Raw genomic sequence first — 27,334 nt, 5'->3', positions numbered from 1 at the left:
AGCGCAAATAGCTTTTGACGGAAAATCCGCCGGAATACTGCCAAACTCATGATGAGGCTGTTGGTCTTAGCCCAGTCCACATCCACGCCAAAGTGTGTCTGTTGCTGTTCAGATTTGTTTGTTAGAGGCTTTCCATGACTGGACTACCCATGCCAATTTGGAGGGTGCAAATCCTTAACATTGGTGGGATTGGGAGCAACTCCAGCACAAATGTGTAAAAATAGAAGGAGGACTCCAGTAGCCATTCAACAGATGCTAGTAACAGCCAAGAAAACTACAAAAAACTACAAAGAAGTTCAGCCCAGTGAAGACTGAGGAGGACAATGGCAGCCAACCAGCATTGCCTCCACTGAGTCTCGGTGAAGCTCTGCTCCTCTCTAGGCCCTGGTTGGTGCTTGACCCCTAGACCAGTGAAAGCAGCATTTCCCGCCCCAGTGTGAAGCTCCATACCTACTGAGCCTTTGGAAGTGTCCCTGGACCACTTGGTGCATTGACCAGATCTCTCCTGGGCACCGTGCTGCACCAGGCACCATTCTGAATTCATCATTGCAACGTTAAAGATCTTCAACTTCTCAAACAAGGCAATTTTCCCTGTAGTTTCTTCCTTTCTGCCCAGTCAGAAGCCATGCAGGGCTTGTTCCATTGTTTTCACCAACATGAACGCCTGTCCCCCGCCTGATTGTAGTGACCACTACTGCAATCTGCCTTCTTCCACATGCTGGAGTTTTCCTGAGCTCTCTGATCCATGGGGTGTTCATCCTGTCGTGCCAAGGGTGTTGAGCTGCTCATTCTGCAGTACTGTATCATCATATCCCGGAACCGCTAACTAACAGATCCTAAAACCTGCCATGAAAATAACTGGTGCATCTTTGGGCCTGTCATAATGCCTACCCCCAGGCATCCGGACCAAGCCCATCAGCCCCGGGAGCAGGCATCTAGACATTTTGTAAAACCTCAGCAGCCCCGGCTAGGGGCTATCTGGGTTCAGTCCTGGCGCCTTAGGCGCCAAGCTCATAGTAGGAATCAGTCCTGGCGCCTAAGGCACCAGGCTCATAGTCATTACTTACCTCAGGCAGACCATGCTGCAAATGACTCCAATCCAACATGAAGCCTGAAAGGGACTATTTTTCTACAGGGACTATTTTTTACTCGGGTGTGGTTCTAGGGACTTCTTACCTGGGACTACTTTTGAGGCTATTTAAACCACACCCGACCAGCAGCACACGCTTCGCGTTATTCTGCATCCAGCAGCATAACACTCACCGTGCCTGCAGCCTGCATCCAGTCTTCTGCCACGCCCGCATCGAATCCGGAGCTCCTAAAACAAAGAGGAAAGAAAGGGACAAGGTTAGAAAACAAACTTATTTCTATTCCACACCTGATTCTGGATCCATCTTGTCTCCGGACGTGTAAAGAACATCATTTCTGTACAAGCTGCACCTCCAGCTGCAGCGCCGCGCCATACTCACCAGTCTTCACAGCATCCTTCGGGTCAGCGCTGCCTCCATCATTTCTTCACCGAACTTCGGCACCTAGGAGACAAAAGAAAACCACAAGGTGAGCCGAGGGAACCAACAAATATAATTCTTACCACCATAGACTTACCTGATTTACCACCGGAGGCATCCTTTTGTGACTCTCCATATTATCACGCGCTGCATCTGTAAAGAGAGACAAAACAACACGTTTTCCTCGTGCAACATTTACCAGACAGCGCCGGGTAATACAGACTCTTACCTGAGCGCCACCAGCTGCCACAACAGCATCTTTTCACGAGCCAGCTGCAAGACAAGAAAGGAAGGCGGGAACAAGAGTGAACATCGGACATATTGAACTCTATGAACTTAATACTTACTGGTCCTCACCAGGAACCTCAGAGTCAATACTCTCTGGAACTCTCCAGAGCCTTCAAACCAGTGAAGTAAATGGAATCGACGCGCCCCTGCAAATCCACGCAGGATGGAGAGCTCATCTTTCAAGAATATAAGGTGAGATTGCTGTGAGGGCATTTCGGAGGTGATTAGTTAGCAGACCATGCTGCAAAAGACTCCAATCCAACATGAAGCCTGAAAGGGACTATTTTTCTACAGGGACTATTTTTTACTCGGGTGTGGTTCTAGGGACTTCTTACCTGGGACTACTTTTGAGGCTATTTAAACCACGCCCGACCAGCAACACACGCTTCGCGTTATTCTGCATCAAGCAGCGTAACACTCACTGTGCCTGCAGCCTGCACCCAGTCTTCTGCCACACCTGCCTCGAATCCGGAGCTCCTAAAACAAAGAGGAAAGAAAGGGACAAGGCTAGAAAATAAACTTATTTCTATTCCACACCTGATTCTGGATCCATCTTGTCTCCGGACCTGTAAAGAACATCATTTCTGCACGCGCCGCACCTCCAGTTGCAGCGCCGCGCCATACTCACCAGTCTTCAGAGCATCCTTCGGGTCGGCGCTGCCTCCATCATTTCTTCGCCGAACTTCGGCACCTACGAGACAAAAGAAAACCACAAGGTGAGCCGAGGGAACCAACAAATATAATTCTTACCACTATAGACTTACCTGATTTGCCACCGGAGGCATCCTTTTGTGACTCTCCATATTTTCACGTGCTGCATCTGTAAAGAGAGACAAAACAACATGTTTTCCTCGTGCAACATTTACCGGACAGCGCCGGGTAATACAGACTCTTACCTGAGCGCCACCAGCTGCCACAAGAGCATCTTTTCACGAGCCAGCTGCAAGACAAGAAAGGAAGGGGGGAACAAGAGTGAACATCGGACATATTGAACTCTATGAACTTAATACTTACTGGTCCTCACCAGGAACCTCAGAGTCAATACTCTCCGGAACTCTCCCGAGCCTTCAAACCAGTGAAGTAAATGGAATCGACGCGCCCCTGCAAATCCACGCAGGATGGAGAGCTCATATTTCAAGAATATAAGGTGAGATTGCTGTGAGGGCATTTCGGAGGTGATTAGTTGGGGAGGACTGTGGGGGTGCCATCCCTTGAATCCACAAGTGGCTAAATCCATCTCTCCACTTGCAGGAGAATATTTCTACGGGTTAAGCAGACAAGATTAGGAGGGCAGCCTCGAACTTAACCCGCTAGAACATATATGTTTTATTACGGTTCCAGCTGGGTTTATTCACCATTTCTTTTTGTAAAAGTCTTTCTCGTGTTTTACTCTGCGTGTCAAACCAGGTTTGATTCCTTTGTTCACTGTCTTTTCACGGTCTTCTAAGCAGAAGCCCTCCTTAGGCGCCCCTATGTCTGGGGGGACAGGATGTGAGGGAGGAGTTTAGGACTCCCTGCACAGGGTCTCCTTGGAGACCCATGTCGCAAACTGAAATAATTGGCTGTTTGAGTGTCCCGGCGGGACAGCCACCCTGCTGTGTGATTGACAGCCAGGCTGTATGAATGGGGGAAAACTGCATGAAAAGGAGGTCTCTGGGTCTGGAAAGGAAGAGTCACCACTGGAACCAGCATGCAGCCCAGCAACTCCAAAAACATACACACAGCTCAGCTCAGCTCGGCATTATTTAATGAGACAGGGCAGCCTGGCTTGGCACCTCAGCCAGCCTCGAGCTGTCATATTACATGATAATAGAATGCAGCGGCCACAATGCGGCCCCCCGGCCCTCCCACCAAAAGATGGGGGTACAAAAAGGCATGTCACAAAAGTTGGGGGGACTTGTCTCCCATTCCCCCCCTATAATTACACCCAGGTGTGTGTGCATACCTAATTCAGCACTTAGCCATAGGGTTGTATGGAGTAAAGTCCAAATCCTAACTCTCTCTTCCCTTGCTAAGATTGCTGATGGTCTGGCCAAGAGTCCCCGTCTGGGCTTCTACTAGAGTAATGGGATTAGGATAGAAGCTTTCAAGAACTTTACTTAACTTGTTTTTACAGTTTCTGGAACACTTACGTGCAACCATTGACATTGCCAAAACTCTTGTTCCCAAATCACATAGTAAATCCACTTGACTCCCAGCTAAGTGAATATTGGGGAATTTTGGGCCCTAGGCCCATTCACCTAGCAGAGCAGAACTGATTAAGAACTAGGGACCCAACCTGGATTCAATTGTGAGTCTCCTTATTGTTTTCTAACAATGTGCTTACGTTTTCCCAACTGTTTCTGGTAGACTTAACATATTGATTTTCATATTTAGATAATAGAGCTGTGAGATAGCTCGGGTGGATGAGCACTCGCTTCTGCAATATGTGTGTGATCTGCAAGTTGCAGGTTGGAGTCCTGGCAGGCCAACTCACACTTTCAACATTCAAAAGTTGATAAATGAGTACCAACTTCAGTTGGGTGATATTGGATATAAATATTTTGAATGTAAATTACTTTGGCAAAAGCACTATATAATTAACACATCCTTATCAATATAACAATTTATTATTAATATTGCTTACAAATGCCTGTTTCCAAGAGTAAGGTTGCAGAAGTAAGGCTCGGACACAATGCTGGTATGTTTTTGGATCTAGACTTGTATTGATAGTAAGAGCGTTGGAAAAATGCCTCCCTATCCCTTAAGCTAAGAGGAGTTTCCCGGCCTCAAAGGAACGTAATGAAATTGTCAGGAAGCTGGAAATTAAAAAGACTGTTGTGTCAAAAAACCTACTACTATCCCTAACACTTATAATACAGCATAACTATGCAAGAGTGGTATTTTCTTAAAGTATAACGTGTTTCTTGTGCTTTCAAACAACAGAAAAGTTCCCAGTCTCAATGGTAATAAAGTGATGCAAAATAATGTTCCCAAATATGCTAGGGTTGCACTTCTTTCCCATAGGCTTATTCTTCTCTTAAGTCGCTGGACACCTAACGAGGAACTGTTCCTTGTCTTCACAGTTCCTGTATCCTACAACTGTCTCTTATTTATTTCAGGGTCCCAGACCCTCTCTCTCTTTTGGGTCACAGAACGTCTTTTTTCTTGGGTGCGGGTCCCAGACTCTCACCTTTGCGTTGTATGTACTTGGGTCACTCTCCTGCCAAATATACAACTGTCTCTCCTATGTTTCAGGGTCCCAGACCCTCACTCTCTTTTGGATCCCACACACTCTTTCTCTTTGGTGCAGGTCCTAGACTTGCACTGTTGCGTTGTATATGCTTGGTCCACTCTCATTCCAAATAGACAACTGTCAGGGTCTGGGCAACCTGCGCACCTGTTTGCTTTCTTCATGTTAGAACACAGAAAAGGGTAATGGAGATAGTTTAAAATGTATTGCATAAATTGTATCAGAGTCAATCTGTCTTGTCACAAGAATACTATCCCTACATGGAAGCACACCATGTCCCTATCAGGGGGTGCTCGCCCTAGCACACTGGGGGTGCACCGCCTAGCTAACAGAAAAAAGAAGAGAAAAATTCCCTATTGCTATATCATATGAAGATTAATGCCCTTAGACTAAGGTTCTGGATAAAACAATTAAAACCAAAGTGGTTGGCAACATCTCAATACCAACGGATAACATTTCATAACATCTTGAATATTTCCGGAGGGGACTATTTCTATTGGAAAAGTGCATCATGTATTCACCCACACTGAAGTACGTGCATCTGATGCTAGACAGGGGTAAGCCACTGTTTAAAAATACTGTCTCAGCCCACAGCTAAAGCTGTCTAATTACAAGAGACCTGCTGCTTCCATATCATTAAGCAGGTGTAACACCAGGGGTATTTTTTGACTTATTATTAATTAATATTAGCACATAAAAAGGTCAACTGTTTCCGATGACTATGTGGTTGGTGTCATGTTCTTCAAGACCAGATATTTGTACAATTGGAGTCAATATGTCAACATAACTTCTCATTCTATAGTTTTCATAATAGAAGCTCAATTCCACCTCCTAAATCAGACGATTGCTTCTATCAGACTCCTCCAGTGTCATAAAGAGAGGGGCGTACCTTAAGGCTATGATGGGGTCTCGATTGGCAGGAAGGTACAGGCTTCTTTGGTGGGGATACAAAGCACAAAAAGTGAGGCGGGAGTCAGTAAGGTTCCAAGTCTGCCTCTACAGATAAAACGGCACAGTTCAACTGTGTGCATGCCTGCATGTTCCTCGATTGTGTGCTTGCCTACAGCTATATGCTGTGCACGAATTGGCATGGCATGTCAGGCTCTTGTCCCTTTCTGTGTCGACCGGTCGCAATCTACCTCACAGGACACAGATCATTATCATTACCTTATAAAAAGGGAACCTACGCTTACTGTATCGCAACCTGTCTGCTAGCTCATGTCATCAATGACATTTGTGATGTCATCTTTGATGTCATGGGTGTTAGTCCCTGCAGTCCTTGCAGTGCACAGTGGTAGCGTGAGTTATGGTTGCTTACCTTACCATAACTGGCCAATTTCTGGGGGTTTTCTGTTTTACCTGTAACCATAACGTCCCTATAACAACGTTTTCCATTGAATTTCATTGGTTTTTACCAGCGCAACTTAACCATAACGTCTCTTTAACAACGTGTTTGTCCGTGAATGTCATTGTTTTTTTAAGCAGGATACCTTTACTTTGTTAAAATTTACTGTACAAAATACTGAAGCTGCTGCCACCATGGCAATGCGCACAGCTGTCGCGGACTATGCCTCTGGTTGCGGACATCGGGTGACATTAACCTGCTGAGAAAGGCATGGGCTCTCTTACATAGTGGTACCATTCACCAAACACAAGGAACATATACAAACAGCACAGGTACGTCAATTGCAAGGGAACATTGAGTAGGCCTGGTAACTGTGTACTTATGAAAGAAACAGAACAAAGGGATAGGGAGTGCACCATAACGGAATGCACCAATAAGAGAAGTAACGTGTGCCTACAACAACCTTACTACAGTGCTGCTTTCCATAGGAACAAAGAGCGAACGGCCACAGTAAGGAGTAGAAAGTAGTAAGCCCCGAACATCACTGCAACGTATTAAGGACACTGACGTTGGTGTGATAATTGCACAGGCGGTGCAGTATGCAATGGTAGATAAGCATAACGATTCTTTGTGTACACAGCAATGGCAAGTACCTTAGAGTAGCTGCAAGCGAATTTGCCTCATGACGAAATGAGTTATGATATTAACCCCATTGGTACACACCGCACACCTAATGACTTTTTTTTCCTGTAAGAGAACATATTGCAAAGTTTGCAAATAGCAAAGTGGACAGGCCGGAATTGAAAATGGAAGATTGGGTGAACACTTTTGCTGCCTTAAAAGATTGCATACAAGGGCATAGTGGGGGCAAAATAAAATGCGACTGCCCGACCTGCACGTGTACCCCTACCCCACTCCATAGGCTGCCATTCCCCCAAAATCTGTGTGATCAGAGACGTTATGATGATACCTCAATCCCTTCCTGCCCTCACCACCAACTTGTCGCTATCCCCAATGCCTCACAATATTCATGCACTTCTGCGACCCCCTTCCCTTTCCTATTAGTATCTATGAATGTGTGGAAATGAAGGTTGACATATAAATTGTTCTTGAGTGTATATGTGCCTTTTCCTTTGTTTTAAAAATTATGTTGTGACTCAGCAGTGCATAGTACCGGTGGGAATAACCGCAATTAAGCAAACGTGAGGTGTCCTATGGACAGTGCACCTGCCCGGTGTATCCACAATTACAATGGAGGCATCAATACCACAGCAGTTGGAACCGCATGTCTGCATCTTGTGAGCCACCTATAAGTAGTTGTGGGAGCGGACGTTTGCCAGGTGTGCAAGTCCGCGCATGCATATCTCTTCCTCTGTCTTCTGGTTACACCGCCCCTGTCCAGCATATGCAAAGAAACTTGTGATGAGCTTTAAGTAGTGAGAGGCGGCCACCCGCATCCTACAGGTAGCTGTCAACATAAACATCCCACCTGCTGCATCCTACAAACATCCAGCGTGTCCCAAAGTGTTTGGCGCACGTCTGGGGCAGTATTAATCAGTCACAGATCCCAACGGTGTAAATAGGAGAATTGTGCACATGCACACAAAGTATTCTGCCCAAACCGCGCCCTGCAGACAGCTGTCCCAATCGAGAACATTTGCAAATTCACCATGCAACCGCACCCATGCTGCACGTGGCCCTTTATATCTCTGACACAATGCGCACCATTGGACAGTGGAAAATGACAATTGTCTGCAATACATGGAGTGGTATTGCGAAGGTTCACGCTTACAAACACCCTACAATCTGCCATTGCTCATGTATGTATTTAATTGAGCGATGTCAGCCTCCTTGCCAGTTGCTAGGTCTACGCAGCAGCCCTACAAAAAGTCACACCCTAGAAGTGCTCTGAATTATGTGTGAAGCTATTGAGAGCAAATTAGCGGGCCACATAGCATTGGGCTGTAATGGGATCTCAGACAATTTCTGCTATGCTACATTACCTTTCCAAGTAATGGCACTCCTGTCAGCCCGCACAGTAATGGAGAAACGTATTAACAGCCCTTCGTGTGAACCACACCCTCAGTATGACAATCCCCACTGTTACATTCCCATGAGTGTCATGCTGAAACCAGTAGTATGTGGCACGTGCGCTTCGCCACGTACCGTGAGGGCCGCTGCCCAGTAAAACACGCATACTCCTTCTTCCCTTTCCACTATGTTCTTTCCAGCACCCCCTCATTGGGTACTGTTAAATAGTCACACACGCATCCACCAATCACATTAAAGAGGTCTCCATGTAACACTGTAAGTTGTGTACAAAATTCCACTGCGAACATACCACACCCAGAAACGTTACTACGCAAGCCCTTAGCCTCCACAGTCCCATTTCCATGTCTGTCATCTTCAAAAGCCCCAGATGTGGCCTTCGTGCTGTATGCGGGCGTGGGGGAATAAAATGCAACCAGGGGAGGGGCTTTTGTCTGTAGTGGTGGCTCTAAGAAGAACCGTTTTTCATTTGTCGGTGCTTCTAGACAAACACCTTGTTTTCGGTTCTTATCAGGTTTGGTGTTTCCTTCTCGGCCTCAGATTCTTACAGTAAACTTTTCAACGCATCCAGTAGATGGGCAAAGAAAAGAGTATTAGGGTGAAGTAAGCAGTGCACACCTAATCACTTTAAACAGAGAATTTGGATAAATTTAAATAACCCCAGCATAAGCTTGTTCAAAGAGTTTTAAGGTGCGGGGGAGGAAAAAAGCCTTGGCACAAAGCCTTGTACAATGAAGAAGAGAGTATGAGGACCCAAATTTGGGATCCTCCCATCCCCTGCACACTTATTTCATATGTCCTATGGAAGTTCACGTATTTAGATATTCATGGAAAAAGGCATTCACACTTAAAAACAGTCATGTATTCTTGTAATGATCTCTGCTTCCAAAAGGTCAGGGTTTTCCCAACTCCCTTGGAAGCAGATCCATAACCCAGGTTCCGAGTGCCAACCAGTCCCAATAGGGACCTTTTGGACCTAGTCCTGGCGCCGGTGGCACCAGGCTCATAAATATGCCCAGTCCCAGCGCTGGAAGCGCCGGGCTCATAATGCTTGGGTGGACTTACCTGCAGCAGACCATGCTGCTTACTTGCCTGCCAGTTGATCCTCTGATCCCCTTCTGTTTGGAACTACTTTTCCTGTTGGGTGGGGCTGGAGCCACTCCCTAGATTCAGAACACTGGAACTCTTCTGGAAAGCAGGAACTCTTTTCTTACCAGGAACTCTTTTCTTACCTAGGCGTGGCTGTGGAAGGAGACACCTATGCACTACAGGAGGCTATTTAAACCACACCCGGTGGATGAATCTTGCTTTGCGTTATTCTGCACCCTCTGCAGCAGAACGCTCATCGTGTCTTCTGCATCCGGTCCTGGGCCTAAGGAAAAAGGCTTACCATCCTGAATCCAGTCTTCAGCAACACCTATAAAGACAAGAAAGAACAGGTTAGCTTTCCGGCATCTGAAAGGCAAAGGCTTACCTTTTCTTCGTGCGCTCCGGAGGTCTTCACACTGCATTCCGGCATCTGAAAGACAAAAGCTTACCAACTCTTCGCACGCTCCGGAGGCCTTCGGCGCTGCATCCCGCATCTGAAAGACAAAACAAGGTGCGTTTAAAGACATTGGGGAACTTTAATACTCACGTGCCATTACTCCTTTCCACATCTAACCCAGTGGGTATTCCGGCACCCTGCAGCCGCTCCGAACTTGTACCTGCAAAATAAAAAGACAGTTAGAGCGCATCGTGAAGCAGGCAACAAGCGCTTACTTACGTGCTTCCAGACGCTTCTATTTATCACACGGGCTCCATCTTCAACTCACTTCAGCCCGTCAGCCGCCATCGCCGGAACCCTGCAAAACAAGAGACATCATTACTAAAGACTTTAAAGACATTTGAATTACTCGAAAACTTACCGTTCGTGCAGTAAACGACGGACAGTAGTCCTCTGAAGTCAAGAGGCCTGCGCTACCTATCCAGTGAAGAAACTGGTTACAGCACCCTGCCCCGAAGCAGATGGAGAGCTCGGCATTCACTTACCTAAGACATCTTACTCTTCACGTCAGGCATACAGTGCACAGAGGTCCAGCCCAAAGAGCCAACCGGGTGCTACACATCACCTTTGAAGATACGGTAGTCGCCCAGTCAAGACCGGCGCCTCTGTGAGAATCAGGTGAGCGTTACAATTCTATAAAATATAGTTAGATGCGATGGAAAACACATAATGCCAATGGTGATGTCCAATGAATAATTTGGCTGACGCGTTTCGAGGATTCTCTCTTCTTCAAATGGGCCTGATTGGACTAATCAAAACAATTCAAAGAAAACATAGAAAAAAATAAAGTAAGCTAGTATTCATACAGGACAAATATTAACACAGTTATAAGTGCAATAGTCGGATGCATAGCGATAAAGCCTTACTTAGGACCAATCATGTGGCGATGTTCTGGGACAATTAAGAAAGTTCTCCTTGGCCTCAAGTATAATTCAGTTGCTCTTATCAAGAGGGTATAGAGGTAAGAATTAGAGAGAGACAAATTGAGTCCAAAGGGTATTGGAGTGTGAGAAGTGAGAGGCTGTAGATGAGTGTCCGACAATTAGCTTTCAACCATGGTTGTCCTATTGGCAGTCCTATTTTAAATTCAATGGAATGAATATTCAAGATGAAAATATATAGTGACACCTGCCAACATATGTTGCAGTTTTATATATTAGTAAAATGATGATGGACACTGAACATTACCTTGCTGTGAGTCTCCTGGCAAGAAGTAGTAATAATCTCTTAGTCTTCTGCGGTTATATATGAATACCATGTATTATTATAGCACGGTTCACATGTCAATGAAGTATGGTGACTACTGGTCAAAGAAAACAGATTTGCAAATTTAATACTCATAAAGATATATTAGATAAGTGTACATAATCCAATCCAATAATGGATGAGAAAAGAAAGGTGGAAGTACATCATCGTAATAAGCTTCAGAATTGTAGAAGTCCATGTGTCCGTTGCCTTGGGGATGTTAACGCGTCTATAACGCGGGTGCCGTGTGTTGGCCGTGATCAGATTCACAAAATCAGCTGTGTAATATAAAGGGTGGTATAATTACGTTAATACTAGTGTATGGAGACATGTAAACTTGTGTTATGAGTGCTGTGATGTCTGTATAGCACATACCTTCATTATCCAACTTCAGAGAATACAAGCTGCTTGCAGTTCGAACGCGGCGTGGAAAATCCCTGCACGATTGTTACCTTGGAAACGCTTGATGCCGAGAATCCACGCCCTCATGTTTGTAAAGTTTTGATGGTGTTTGGGAGAAATGGAAAAGGTACCTAGATCTTACGAGTCTACTGGACCTCCATATTGGAGTAGTTTATATTATAGTAGAATAATCAGGGGTCCAATGGAGATAAGAAGTTATATATAAGGGTACTACTAGTATATGTTGACAATACTCCGGAGAATAGACAGGAAATGTTTAATAAAAAATGCTTTATGATACAGAGTCCTAAATAAGAAGTTAGATAAGCTGCAAGGATGTGTATATATCCAAGGAGAGTGTCAGCCTGATTCATGGAATTATTTGCGTGAAAAACGCAGATTTGCGCACCTTTCTGTCTGAAAATCCCCACACTTCAAACAGGGATTTTGAGGCAGAAAGGTGTGCAAATCTGCGTTTTTCACGCAAATAATTCAATGAATCAGGCTGTATATGTTTATGGCAATATCGAACGGAACTGTTGCTAGGTGAGAACTACCATCTCAACAAACTTCAAGGGGGCTTGCTTGCAAGCAACCTACTATTGCATTGTAAAATGACAAATTCTTCCAATGGATTATATACATATAAATACAATCACAAAAGAGATTTGATTTAGGTACATGCATACTTAATGAGGGATTCATGTCTGCACTGGGGAGTCATCCAAATCACAGGGAGTGACATGTTCACTCTGTTATGGTGCATCAAGATATGCCTCAATCGTTGTAGTCAGAGGAATAAATGATGTTACAGTACAAATCGTCAACTTTATATCATTTGTATTACCCATCATGTTGGTAACAATATTAACAGACCTACTTGATCTTTGTAGTTCAGGCAATTTAACAAGCATACTAATCATACAGATTAGCTGTTTGCTAGTTTAAGAGTCATGTAAATAACACCTTTGTAATGTATACAAACAAAGGTTTTATCCCATAAATGGAATCCCTGGATTGGAATTCCCTGGATTAGGTGCATGTACCTAAATCAAATCTCTTTTGTGATTGTATTTATATGTATATTCAGTATAAAAAAAACTTTGTTAAAGGGACGTTATGGTTAAGTTGCATTACTAAAAACCTATGAAATTCAGTAAAAAAACTTTGTTAAAGGGACCTTATGGTTCCAAGTAAAACCGAAAAACCCCTGAAATTCGCCAGTTATGGTAAGCTAAGCAACCATAACTTGCGCCACCACCGTGCACTGCTACGACTAACACCCAGGACATCAAAGATGACATCACAAATATCATTGATGACATCACTGATGACATCACATGTCTGGCTTTCCTTTACTGACATATCTCGGCCACATAGTTTTCTTCAGTAACAGTCAGGAACTAAAAATTGAAAAAGTACTATGTTTTTAGATTTATCCTTCAAGTATGGTCTTACAGTAATTCCCTTAGGGTCCAGTCACATCATATGAAACATATACATAGGGGAATACACAGGCTTTTCTGTGCATGAAGATAATCAGTAGGGTTACCAGCACTTTCTGATAGTTGTGTTGTTTTTTTATTACTGTACTTTCCCTGCATATGCTCATATTTGTATACCTTGTACTCACACTACTTTCATTAGGGTCCAGTCACATCATGTGATACATATACATAGAGTAAGTAGCAGCTTTGAAACAGAGCAATCATGTCTCTGCATAAAGATAATCAGTTAGGTTATGAACACTTTCTGGTACTACTGCTGCTTTTTCGCTTACTTCACTGTATATACTCATATTCGTATGTGTTGTAGTCTGTGTTTTGTCTGTAATAATGCAGTTATGTAGTAAGTGGGTTTTATTAGCTACTTATTACATGTTTCACAGTACACAAAACTCTAATAAGAAAGCAGTTATCATTTCACTATTCAACATGGCAAGATTATGAATATTGCACCTCCATCATGTATGCTACACACAATGCCTATTTTCTTGATGAGTAGCTTAGTATACTGGTTAGAACTTCATAACAGAATGCTATTTATATCAATGCATTGCTTAATGCACTAAATAGCTCATGCTATTTATTCCAATGATCCTTGACACTTTTTTGTGAACATTATAATAAGAATCCCTTGTACAAACCTTTCATGAAAGGTAAATGCACATGTGATGACATCAGTGATGTCATCAATGGCATCTGTGATGTCATCTTTGATGTCCTGGGTGTTAGTCTTAGCAGTGCACGGTGGTGGCGGGAGTTATGGTTGCTTAGCTTACCTGTCCTAAGGACACTATACCTGGCCGTACAGTCTGCAGAACATCTACGCAGGTGCGCACCACACCCGTAAGTGCTGCAAACAACGCGCCTGTCCGTAACTGTCTGTCTCACTTGTGTCACACTTTTAATTAGCTTCAGGACCTGAACACTGTCCGTAGAACACCGGCGTGCATGCGCATTGCCGTTCCTATGCATTTGATGTCCTGCCAACACACGTTCCCTTCGCGGACGTGCTCCCGATGTCATCATGTGACCACACCTACGCTGAGCGTGTGTCCTAATTTTGGACTCTGTCCGGTTCCCCAACATTTTAAAAGAACTTATTCAGACAATCCAAATTATTTTACAGTAAAAATTCACCATTTCACATGTCCCAAACAATGGCCCTGGCTTTCCACATACTTTTTCCATGGCTGCTGTTGCTACATCTGCTCAGCACCACCCCCAAACCCTCCACCACCACCACCTCCCCAAGGGCCTACAGAGGGGAACACGCATGAGGATGTAGAGAACGAGGATGAATAGGATGAAGAGAATGATGTCGAGGAACTCCCTACTACTGGCACTCGCCGGGAGTCTTGGGTGTGGCGGTTGTTTACTGTTTATGGTAACGTGCCAAAAGCACGTGTGAACAAGGTCATCTGTAACCAGTGCAAATTGGTGCTGAGTCATGGGAGACGTGGTCCGCATAGCTTTGGTACGACATCCATGAAGCGACACCTAACTTCGACCACAGTGCAGACATTTGCAAGGTTGTACCTTGTGATAAACCTAATAGGTTGAGTTCCTCTACAGCATCCTCCGTTTCCGCCCCTCTCACCTCAAGAGACACTCCTGTGGCAGAGCGCATCCCTCCAGCTGCTTAATAGGCCATTCGCAATGCAGTTGACCCTTACCTTTCGAGGGTCACAATATTGTGTATGTACTGTGACGCAGTACTCTGCAGGGGGGAGAGTCTTCGAAGTGCTTTCGAGACTACGGTCACGGACCACCAAAAGACCTGCTACCTACCTAAGTAAGGCCCACTCTACATCTTCCTGTCTGCAGCTGCCCTTTCTTATCCCCGTGGTTAGTGTCCCTTCCTTACCCTCCTTTCCCCTCCTCTCCTAGTGTGTCGTGTGTAAAAAAACAAAAAAATATAAAACAAAAATAAAAAAAGCCTCTTTTCAGAGCCGCCTTTCACAGTTTAAAAATACAAGTGTCAAATAAACAGCGCAGGGCCCTGTGCATTTTTTGAAGGTCTGCGGTCAGTCCTAGGACATATAACATTTTAGGGCGCTGCCCTAGCAAAACCAAGATTTGTATCTTGTCCGTGATGTATTTATTGCTACCTACGTATAGAACATTGCAATAGTCCAATTTGGACAAGATCAAGGCTCTTGCTAGGGAAATACAGTTATTAGGGGAAAGGAAGGATTTGGCTGCTCTGATGAGTTTGCAGGTATAGGAGGTAGCGGAAGCCATAGCATTTACTTGTTTTTTGAATGTTAGTGTGGAGTCTAGATAAAAAACTAAGGTTTTGACCTCCTTAGCCACGGCAATAATATTATTGTCTATTTCAAACGAGGAGTAGTTATGGCCAAGTTTGTTGAGATTAGCAGTAGTGCCCAGGATGAGGAGTTCCGTTTTGTCATCATTCAGCCATAGACCATGTGAGGCCATCCATGCCTGGATGATGAGGTATCTCTGTTTACAAAGGCCAAATCCTTGTCATAATCCCCGGTCAGCGGGATGAGGATCTGGGTATCATCGGCATAATTCGTGTAGGTGATACCCAGACCATCAAAATCATCAAAAAGGGGCTTTGTGAAGATATTGTACAGAGTGGGAGAAACAAATGAGCCCTGAGGCACCCTGCAAGTAATGGGCATTGGGTTGGCAGCTGCTAATGGGGAGAACACTCACATTGTTCTGTTATTGAGAAAGGACTGTATCCAGTCAATAGACTCTTGTGATGAGTGGGCTGCAGATTTTAAGTGATTGCATAGGATCTCATGGTCTACCAGATCGAAAGCGGCTGAAATGTCGAGGAGCAGCAATACTGCTGTCTTACCCTCGTCTCTCAGCTCATCTATTTGTGCCTTAAGGTCTACAAGAGCAGTCTCAGTACCATGTTGGGGTCTGAAACCTGACTGTCGGACTCCTAGGAGGTGGTTGTGTTCGAAATAGTGTTGGATTTGCAGGTATGCTATTTTATCGAGGATTTTAAGTAGGAAAGGACTGTGGTAATGGGGCGGTAATTAGTCAGAATGGATGGGTCTAGGTTTTGTTTTTTGGGGAGCGGGAGGACCCGTGATCAGGTGGTGGTCCAACCAGGACTGAGGTATTATAGATGTGACTGTAATTGGGCAGTTGTGCTCGCCAATCCAGTCGAGGGTTCTACCTTTAGTGTGGGTAGGACCTGAGATTGTTTGGGTAAAGCCTAGTTCGTCTAGGGATTGTTGATTTGAGTGGCATTGGTGTCTAAGCGGTCGCTGAAGCCAAGGTTGAAGTCCCCTAGTATGATACTCTGAGAGGAATGTTTAAGGTAGTTAGACAATATGTTTGTTAACTCTTCCTCAAAGGAGCCTAGCGGGCCTGGTGGTCGGTATATCAGGTGGATAGATATAGACTGCGTATTAGATATGGTTAACTTAGCAGTTAAGGCTTCACATGACTTTGAGTCGTGAGGTGAGGATAATCTCAGTGTAAGGTTGATTTTAGCAGTTATGGCGAGACCTCCCCCTGGAGAGGAGGTGCAGTCTAGTCTTAAGAGGGTATAGTCATCTGGGATGGCAAGCATAATTGCTGGTCCCGCAGCAGGGTGGAACCAGGATTCAGTAATCGCTAAGAAATCTATGTTTTCATTTTGTAAAAGGTCTGCGATATCTGTTGCGTGAGCAACCATGGATCGGGCATTTATAAGGGCACCCTTTATACCAGACTGTGCTAGTTGAGGCGGTAATAGCTGTGCCTTAATGTTACATTTCGAGGTAGAGGTAGACTCTCGGAAGAGTCTGCTATTCAGTTGGAGAGGGTGCTGATGATTGCTGGTTTTGCAAGGACCAGAGGTAACGTTTACTGACATTTTTTTGGTTAAGGGGTCGTACAGTCTTGAGAGTCTCGCTCTTAGTTTAATGTTCCTTGGAGCTAAAGGTCTGGTGATCATGTCACCCTGCTTAGGGAGAGGTGACATGGTGAAATCTTGTGAAGTGATTGTATAAAGGATAGACCTTAGTAGGACTGTGTAGAGCAGTGTGAGGTGCATATCGTTGGCGTGAGGCAAGATAGGGGACAGAACTTAGAGATAGCTATCGGGCTCAAGTCATAGAATGGAACACAGGTCTAAAGATGAGTAGCTATGCATGTGGCACACATTAGGTGTAATAGAATATGTAGCTCCTATCTTATTGCATGCAAGCAGAATAAGACTGACAATCTCACATGACAGATGGCTCACAGTCTAGCATTGCAGTCGGCTCTAATAAACAGGCAAGGCAGATAGCTAGCAGTCTAACGTTGCAGTAGGCTCTAATAAACAGGCAAGGCAGACGTCTAACAATCTAGCATTGCAGAAGACTCTAATAATCAGGAAAGGCAGATGGCTAACAATCTAGCATTGCAGTAGGCTCTAATAATCAGGCAAGGCAGATGGCTCACAGTCTAGCATTGCAGTTGGCTCTAATAATCAGGCAAGGCAGATGGCTAACAATCTAGCAATGCAGTAGGCTCTAACACTCTAGCATGGTAGAGATGAATTAAGAGGAGAGTGAATAGGTGAAACAAACTTGCATTATGCTATCATATATGTAGCACATTAGAGCTAGCGATCATATGCAGTGTTTATTAAGGTTGTGCTGTGTTAGGTACAGTACAGTTTACAGAGAACTATAGTCTAACGGTCTCCAGGCGTAGGCGCCAAGGATCTGCACGGTTGCGTGGCCAGGTAGTTTGGATTGCACCAAAGCATGGGCTAATGTTACCTTAGGAGCGTGTGCAAGCACGGAGGCTTCTAGCGCGACACGCAGATACTCTGAGTCACGCTCGGTCAGCTCAGTCAGAGGTAGAGGTAGGAACATGGACAAACATATCTTTGAGCACCAACACCCTGACTTTCTCCACCTCTGCCATGTTCAATACACTCAGTCTCTTTCTACACAAATCCACAATGTCAACATCTGATTGGCTGATTCCTACCGTCCCCATTCCATACTGGATTTGCTGAAAACCCCGGATGTGGCACGCCTTACCCGTGGACAGCCACAGTGTCCGCATGCCACGTAACTCTTAGACAGCCCTTCTACCCTTTCCACATCACTCTCGGTGCCATTCCCTCATTGGATACAGCTAAGCAGTCACACAAGCATCCACCCATCACATCCAAGACCTCTACATCTAACTCCATCATCAGAGTTCCGCACTTCAAATGTACTGTTGATCACTCTGAGTACAAGTCTCTTATCATTGGAAAGCACCTAGTACAAAAACTACTCTACAAGTCTCCAAGATGTCTACTTACAGCTGTATTCATATCCACATGCATGAATACAAACTACAGGTATGCATATTTTATTCACAGTACATGTACAAGTGTTATGAATCCATATAAACAGAGTAATGCCACTAAACCTGCATAGCCTATACATACATGCCAACACTCCCGGTTTAAACGCGAAACTCCTGATTTTCATTGATAAATCGCACAATTTTTTACTGTCTCCCGCCTAAATTAATGCTAATCCCAATGCAATCCTATGAGAAAAATAAATGTTCCCGATTGATGTGGTGAAATCTCCCTCTCAGGTGCTCCCGATTGTTGGCATGTCTACCTATAAAATGAAGGTATTGACATTTTTCCCATCTACTATAATCAACTGTCACTTCCAAACCTGTCTGCCATCTACAATACACATTTAAAAAACCAAGTGATTTTCATGCACTTAAAATTCTACTCATTTGCAAAGCATGTTGCACTAACATATTGTAAATAAAATATAAACGCTGCACATAGTCAAATTAAATGCATGCATACACTATGTTCAGATATCAAACAAGAATACTACCACAAAAACATAAAAATCAACGTCTTCATTAACATCAGTGCTATAAACACACAAAATTACTAACTTCTTTCTTTTACAATTGCATGAGGACCACTCTCCTGAAAATCAGCAGTATCTGAACTACAAACAACATATCCGAAGAGACCTGCTCATTGCACAAAAAAAGAGTAAGAACAATACTACTTTAATATTCTTACTGTTCCTCAAACACATTGTGTGGTTCATTCATATAATTTGCGCACCAAAAAAAACAGCGATTTCTGAACCATTCTGCCCACAAATCCCCATTTATTTAACAAAGATTACCAGGCAGATTGGCACACAAATCCCCGTTTTTTTGGAACACAAATAACATACTCAACCCTTAGAATGTTAGTACTACAAAACAAATAACTGTTTTAATTTTATACAATTAGATTTATAATTAATGCTTCTCCTCACCACTAGCTCACTTTCTACTCTCATATGAACCGCAGTTTAATAACACACAAATAAAAGAATAGCCTTCCCAACTAATTGTAACTGCCCAATGCACAATCACACACCACCACATACATCTTTCCCATCATACTCAGACACTCATGCACACAGCACACATACATTGCTGAACGGCCCAACCCGTACCTTCTTTTTTTTTCAACAGACCCCAAAGAATGCCTACCAAAAAGCGACTCCGTAGAAAGCAACACAGAAATAGAGCAAATGAAAATAAAAGTGTCCAAAATAAGCATCCATCTCTACCAGAGTTCACAACGTTCAAACAAAACAGCTAATACAGTCATTGAGCAAAACAAAACAAGCTTCCAGTACAGAAACTTTGCCTCCTCTATCAAAATGTAAAATGAAACAAAAAATACTTAACAAGAATTTGGCTACCACTACTGCTAAAACTGCTCCTATAAATGTTGATATACTAACAAGTAACCATACCAAAAAAAGTATTTTAGCAAAAATGTTCCGCCACAGTGTCCTTCAGAATCTTATAAAAACAGGAGACAAATCATGCACAACCCCGCAAACCTACCATAGAAAATTAATTTTAGAAGCTTTAATAGACAGTGCAATCCTTCTCAAAAGAAAGTTATTCATTTTAGTGTTAAACAGAATGAAAGCACTAACAAAACTATCTACTAAATTACGAAAAAAATTCTCAATAAACGAAATGTCAACAAAAATTAACTTCTTAAATATCTGTGGAGGTGAATGGAGTCACACCACAAGCACAGAACCATATTTTAATGAAGAAGCATACAAACAAAACCAAACCAACACAATTGCCATTCATAGCAGTGGACAAGGTTATGAAAAAATTAATAATACCATAATGGAACAAGAAATACTGCTTACAAAAATATCCCCAGAAAACTCAGAATTGCCTCTCCATTCGACTGAACCAGAACATCCAGTACACAAATGGCCATGCATGTCAATGTGTAACATTCCCAAAAAATCCTTTCAAATCTTTACGCCAGTTCCTCAATCAGTATGTGAAAGGCAAAGACAAAATCAAAATGAAAGTGCTGCAAAATATGGATACCTGTCCAGTACACAAATACACAGGACTACAAGGACATTCATTAGCCTGCATTTCAGGACCTATTTGCAATAGCACCTTCCATCATATCAACATGATATCAACAGATCATTCAACTATGAGAAATCTAGTCTATAAACTGTACTATGCTAAAAGTCCTGCTTTATCACTAGCCAATTTAAATAACACTCTCCTACATGGTACACCCAAACAAGAAATCAACCATATCCAGAGAAAATATTTTGGAAGTGAAAGCCACTTACAAAATGCAATAGCTTTACAAACGACTAGCAACACTTCTGCACATAGCAAACTTCTACTACACACATACAAAAAAGAAATAATAAAATTTAAAAGTACATCCGCTGAAGTACCAAACCATGTGTGTGTGTTGCTGCAGAACTTTTTATAAAAGTAAAACAAAAACTATAGATGTAACATACAAAATATTATGAATTAGCTCTCTACCTTATAGCAAAAAAAAAAAAAAATAACTGACCCCTTAATACTTTGCAGTTACTGCAGTACAAAACTTGACAACAACCAAACTCCTTCATGTGCTATCACAAATAACTAGGAATTATTCCCACTACCAAAACCCCTGCAATAACTCAATTTATATGAGAGCATCATAATTTAAAGGCATTCGTGGCAAAGTAGTTTGTTTACCATTAGATCTGAAAGAAAATGTGCACACTCTTCGAGTGCAACGTCCAATACAGTAATCTTTAATTGTCTTAGTAAATGGTGTACCAACAAAAGACAAAATAATTTGGAAACAACTCGTAGACTTACATGAAGCGAGACAAGCCTTGCAATATCTAAAAGACAATAATGAATACTACAAAGAAATAAGTATTGAAGAAAACTTAAGGGAAACAACTGAAATAATTCAAGAGTCACCAGAAACATGTCGATTTGATCTTCTAGATCCTGCTACAGTATCCAATATTTTAGACCATTATACAATTCATCCATTACACTCTAATTACACCATAGATGATGCACTAGAAACATACCAAATGCAACAAACCAAAGGATCACCAAACAGCATATGGGAGAAAAAGTATAGAAAAACATGCTTTTCCTCTACTCTTTCCTGCTGGCAAAGGATCACGGTACGATGATAGACCCACTCAGATAACAGCATCAGAATACCGCGTGTTACGAATGTATTCTGAAGATCCCAGATTTTGACAAAATGTGGAATACATATTCTACCTACTCTTTGAAAGTGAATGTTACAGAGTTGCACACATATTGAAATCAGGAACCCACTTTCAAAATATGTCATTTACAGAATTAATACAAAAAGTGGAAGAAAAAGATGAGGTTTTACTATCAAGCACTACAAATCTGATAGCAAATATGCGTGGTACAAAAGAGTACTAGTTCCGACGTCACGGATATGTACGTTGTATGATAAGAAACCTTGGCCCACCCACTTGGTTTGTTATATTAAGTTGTGCAGAATATGCATGAGAAGATTTATATGATTTCCTACGCATATCAATCAAAAACAAAACAAACATAGATATACTAACACTTGGAGAAATTTGCTCTCTAGATCCTGTTAATGTTTCAAGATATTTCCATCATCGTTTCATTGCTATGCTACACTTTATTTGTAATAAAACGGTTCCTCCCATTGGAGAAGTGCAACACTTCTTTTGGAGAAAAGAATACAAAGCCAGAGGAGCACCACATATCCACATGCTTTTATGGATTAAAGATGCTCCTAAATTTGGTCAAGACAGTGATTCCACTGTTTTACAGTTTATCGAAAAATATGTCAATTGTGAAATTCCATCAAAAGCAAAAAATTGTGATCTTCATGCACAAATTGTACAATTTCAAAGACACAAATGTGGCAAATAGCGTTGTCGCAAATACAAAAACAAAGGGACATACTACACCAAATGCCGCTTTGGTTTCCCTAGACCAGTTACAGAAACAGGTGAAGTGAACAACTTCATGTCTTCAGTTAGACATATTGTTAAAGGTAAATCACCTAAGAACACGTATTACCTAAAAAGAACAGAAGAATCAAAATATATCAATGATTACAATGCAATCATTGCCCTCTTATGGAATGCAAACATAGATGTGCAGTACATTGCAGACAATTCCACTGCAGTTGCACGATATGTTAACAAAATCAGAAAAAAACAGAGCTTCAAGACCTCTGGAATGACCTATCATCAGACAAAACACTATATCAGTCATTGTACAGCTTAGGCATAAAAATGCTCTCTCATAAAGAATGTGGCTCCTATGAAGCTGCAGATCGTTTAACCGGTACTGCTTTGTATGGAAAATCTGAAAATATAGTATGGCTAAGTCTTGGTCCGGCTAAAACTACAAAAAGAGTTCTCTAATCATATAAGGACATAGAAACAATAGCCAAAAATTATCCGAACAGCCAAGACATTTTGAAAAACAATTTACTAGACACATACTACCCGAACAGGTGTACCACTTTGGAAACAATGTGTCTATACCACATAGCCCAAAACTTTGCATACAAAAATAATATAAAACCCGATGAAAAAAAAAGGTAGATATATAGTGACAGATTGTGAAGGCAGCTTAGTGAAACTTACCAAATGAAGCTTAATTAATCATATCACATTGTCATTAAAACCTCCTCAACAGAAAGAACTATAATACATGTCCATGCTACAACTTTTTAAACCATGGAGAAAAGAAGAAGAGATACTAGATAACTACGACTCCTATGAAGACGCTTTCAAAGCAAATGAAAGCACTATCACCGATATAAACTTTACGCAGTACAAAACAATGTTTCACAATGAACAGCAACACAAAGAAGAACACCAGGCCCAACTAGATAAGAACACTCCCGACAGTAGTCAACCTTTTGTAACAGGAAGCCAAGAACCACTGGGACAGCCACCAATAGCAAATGAGGCAGAATTAGCTATGACAGAAGTAGAAAACACCATGTGTCAATATGAAAGATACAGAAGACTTAACTGTACTACAATCAAAACTGAACAAAGAGCAGCACACCATTTTTGAAGAAGTAACAAAAGAAATTGCACATGGTGTACAACATGAAAATAAATAATGTACCTGCCAAAATTACAAACCTATACTACTATAGGTCAGTGGTGAAGCTGGTTCAGGTACAACATTCTTAATCAAAATCATCAGCAAGTTCTTTCAACAATTGACAAACAACAAACTGTCAGCTGCTGTAACTGCCCCCACAGTTTTAGCTACCTACAACATAGGCCGTGTCACTTTACACTGATTACTACTCCTTCCAGTAGAACACCAAAACAAATTAGCCCATAATCAGCAGCCTGTTCCCCTAACGGGACCCATAAGAGACGTGTGGTCCGACCACAGGTCCCTAGGGGTTCCCATTAGGGGACCTCGGAATCGGGCAGTGGGGGATTACCAGCACCGGTCTCCAAACCGGTGCCCGGTATCCCTTACCGCCCAACTCGTAATGAGGCCCACATTCTTTAAAGAAGGCATGAGCTATATAGCACTATCACGCTTACGTACACTTGACAGTCTATTTCTAATCAACGTTGATGCAAGTAAAGTAAACGCTGATATTCCATGAATTATGGAATACAATTGTCTATGTTCACTATACATCCCCCATCTAAAAAACATATCCTTTTCCACAAAAAGGAAAACCTTGTAAAAGAAAACTAATTCAAACAGAAATGCAACAGGATCTCACTGCTAATCCTCCAAAGAGAGTAAAGGAAGTTAATACTTCATCAATTACCACAACCAAAGAAGAACCTATTACTCAAAGTAACTCAGGTACCTCTTCAAAGAAGCAACACACACTCCAAAAAAATGACTTGGACACAGAACTATCTGGTCCATTCAAATTTTCAAATATAACTGGTGTAAATTGGTACGCAAATGTAGCAATGAATATTCTATTTCAATTGCCACCAATTGTTAACAATATTTACTTACACAGTACAGACCAATTGTGTTTGCAAATGTTAGTCCTTCATAGAAACACAACAAACAATCCTAACAACACGTATAATGTTCATGGAATAAGACAAGGAATGGACTACTGTGCTGGAATGGTGAAATTTACTATAAACTCACAATAAGATCCACAAGAATTTCCAATGTACTTACTACAAGTACTTGAAAACAAAAACATACCTATAAATGAAATCCTGCAGATTTCATACATGTGGAAACATACATGCACTCTCTGCAACAATGTGACACAGGAACAAATCCCTAATGAGCGCTTCGTCTATGTATCCATACCTAATTGTAAATCCATTCCATTTCAGCAACTTGTACAAAATGCAAACCATGGTAGATTATGTACTACCTGCAATAAAGATAATCGATCCACCTTACTAATACAAACACATAGTAAATACGAAATACTAATGCTTCTACGTTACAATGCAGATGGTACCAAAAACAACTACAAGCTGACTGGATTCACACATGGTCAAGTATCACTTGGTAAGAAAACCTTCACAACAATAGGTATAATTTACCATGCAGGAGCCACAACCAATGCAGGTCACTACACTGCATATATAAAAAAGAAATGTGGATGGTTCGAATGTAATGATAGTACACTCTAAAGCAGAGATTACCAGCAAATCTTACAAACGCTTATTTAATCTTCTTAAAACCAAAGTTTAATAACTAATCTGTACTTAAACATTAACAAAACTTCAATTAAAAAACTATAAACTGTTAGAATACGCCAACAGGTATCTAACTGCTCCAAAAGTTTTTTTTTTAATCCGACATGGATTATTTTTCCCACAGACCCAATGATTTGAAAAACAAACACAGAAACTGAGCAAATTGCACAGTACACTGGTTTGTAAACTACTAAATATGAGGGTCGGAAATAGATGAAATGTCTATTATGCAATGTAATAAGTCTTTATAAAATACATACACTAACATGCTCTTTTCTTTTATTACAGAAATTGAAAAAGAATATGTACTCCAGTTACCAAACTCATGAGAAAAATATATCCAATCTCAACAAATAAAACAGTAAGTATATTCTAATACAACACATAAATACTGCTGCAGAACAGAACCATTGAAGCAAACATCTAACCATACACCACAATACAAAATGTTCACCTCCATGGATATGTTATACTACAGTGCTTGTTACCAAACTCTACAATCTTAATAACATGACATAGCCAAAACTTCACATACAAACTATACAAATCAAACAGTACAGAAACTGTAGATTTCAAACATTTGATAGATATTTGATTCTATGGGTGTGATCTATGGGTGTGATATCGTGTGGTGGTTGTGGCCAGGGCCTAGAGTCTTGGGTGTATGGCCTTGCATAAAGACTCTAGGCCCTGGCCACAACCACCCCAGCATATCACACCCATAGATCACACCAATAGAATCAAACATTTTAACTGTCTATATGGACCTACCCAAGACCAAAGTTATAAGCACTGAAGTTATAAGCCAGCATGGGTGTGATATGCTGTGGCGGTTGTGATATGCTGCGGTGGTTGTGGCAGGGTCTAGAGTTTTGGTGCATGGGCAAAGGCCATGCACCCAAGACCGAAGTTATAAGAACTGAGGATATAAGCCAGCATGGGTGTGATATGCTACAGTGGTTGTGGGTGTGATATGCTGCGGTGGTTTATAAGCCACCATGGGTGTGATATGCTTCGGTGGTTGTGGCCAGGGCCTAGAGTTTTGGGTGCATGGGCAAAGGCCATGCACCCAAGACTGAAGTTAGGTGCACTGAAGTTATAAGCCACTATGGGTGGCTTACAACTTCGCTCTCCCTGGATGAATTCTCACCAAACTTTGTAGAACGTGTGATATGTGTGGGCCCATATAGACAGTTAAAATGTTTGATTTTATGGGTGTGATTTATGGGTGTGATATGCTGCGGTGGTTGTGGCAAGGGCCTAGTGTCTTGGGTGCATGGCCCAAGACTGAATTTATGAATATTGAAGTTATATACCCAAGTACTATAACTTCAGTTATAACTTCAGTACTTATAACTTAGGTCTTGGGTGCATGGCCTTTGGCCATGCAAGACTCTAGGTCCTAGGCCATGGCCTAGAGTCTTGGGTGTATGACTTACGGCCATGCACCCAAGACTCTGGGCCCTGCGCACAACCACCGCAGCATATCACACCCATAGAATCAAACATTTCAACTGCAGCATATGGTCAATTTTTATGTCTGCTGACACTGTGCGTGTCCTTAGAACAGTTTCAACTTGCCTGCGCACAGCACGGATGGGAATACTATCCTTAGGACACCCCGCATTTTCACTAATTACGAAAATCCATCACAGTGCGGGCATGCCGAATACATCAGTAGCACCTGCCACCTAAACAAATACAGTATTTCATCCGTCTCTTACTACCCCCACCTCCCCAAGAACTCTTGCACACCAAAACATTCCGCAAAACTGCATTTCGCCTTTGTTCGTCACCGCGCTGTCGGCAGATCCAAGATGGCGGGCGCAATGGACAGATCTGACGCACATCACGCCTCACTCCAGCCAATCGGTGGACATGTTGTGTGTCTGCGGACATGACGCAAGCCGATTAGCCAATCAGTGTCCTGCCCGTGGAGCAAACAGGGAAGTGTCTCTGCGGAGCGGACATAGATATCACTAATTTTTTTAGACCTACTTTTTGACCTTTTTAAAAAAAACGACTGGATTGATTTTCACCCAATCTACAAAAGCATGCTTTCGGGACCAAGCCGCTGCTCCTGCCACAAATTTTGTGAAAATCCACCCAGCGGAATGGGCTGTAGGTCAATGGGAAAAAAATACATTTTGGGACCCCCCCCTATAACTGGACCAAACCTCAC

At 42.3% G+C, this 27,334-nt stretch overlaps 1 protein-coding gene across 1 annotated transcript in view; it reads right to left on the bottom strand.

The window, feature by feature from the left end:
• The window catches only part of LOC138510676 (vomeronasal type-2 receptor 26-like), a 236,911-nt gene that overhangs the window by 161,928 nt on the left and 47,649 nt on the right, over nucleotides 1-27,334 (bottom strand). Inside the window, exon 5 of the mRNA XM_069626456.1 lies at nucleotides 1,606-1,661. Coding sequence (XP_069482557.1) covers nucleotides 1,606-1,661 — 56 coding nt within the window. The remainder of the gene's footprint in view (nucleotides 1-1,605; nucleotides 1,662-27,334) is intronic.

Source organism: Ambystoma mexicanum, chromosome 6p, assembly GCF_040938575.1.
Source record: "Ambystoma mexicanum isolate Mex_15411 chromosome 6p, UKY_AmexF1_1, whole genome shotgun sequence".
Lineage (NCBI taxonomy): Eukaryota > Metazoa > Chordata > Amphibia > Caudata > Ambystomatidae > Ambystoma > Ambystoma mexicanum.
The sequence above is the reverse complement of the archived record's forward strand: the minus strand, read 5'-3'. Positions and strand labels throughout refer to the sequence as shown.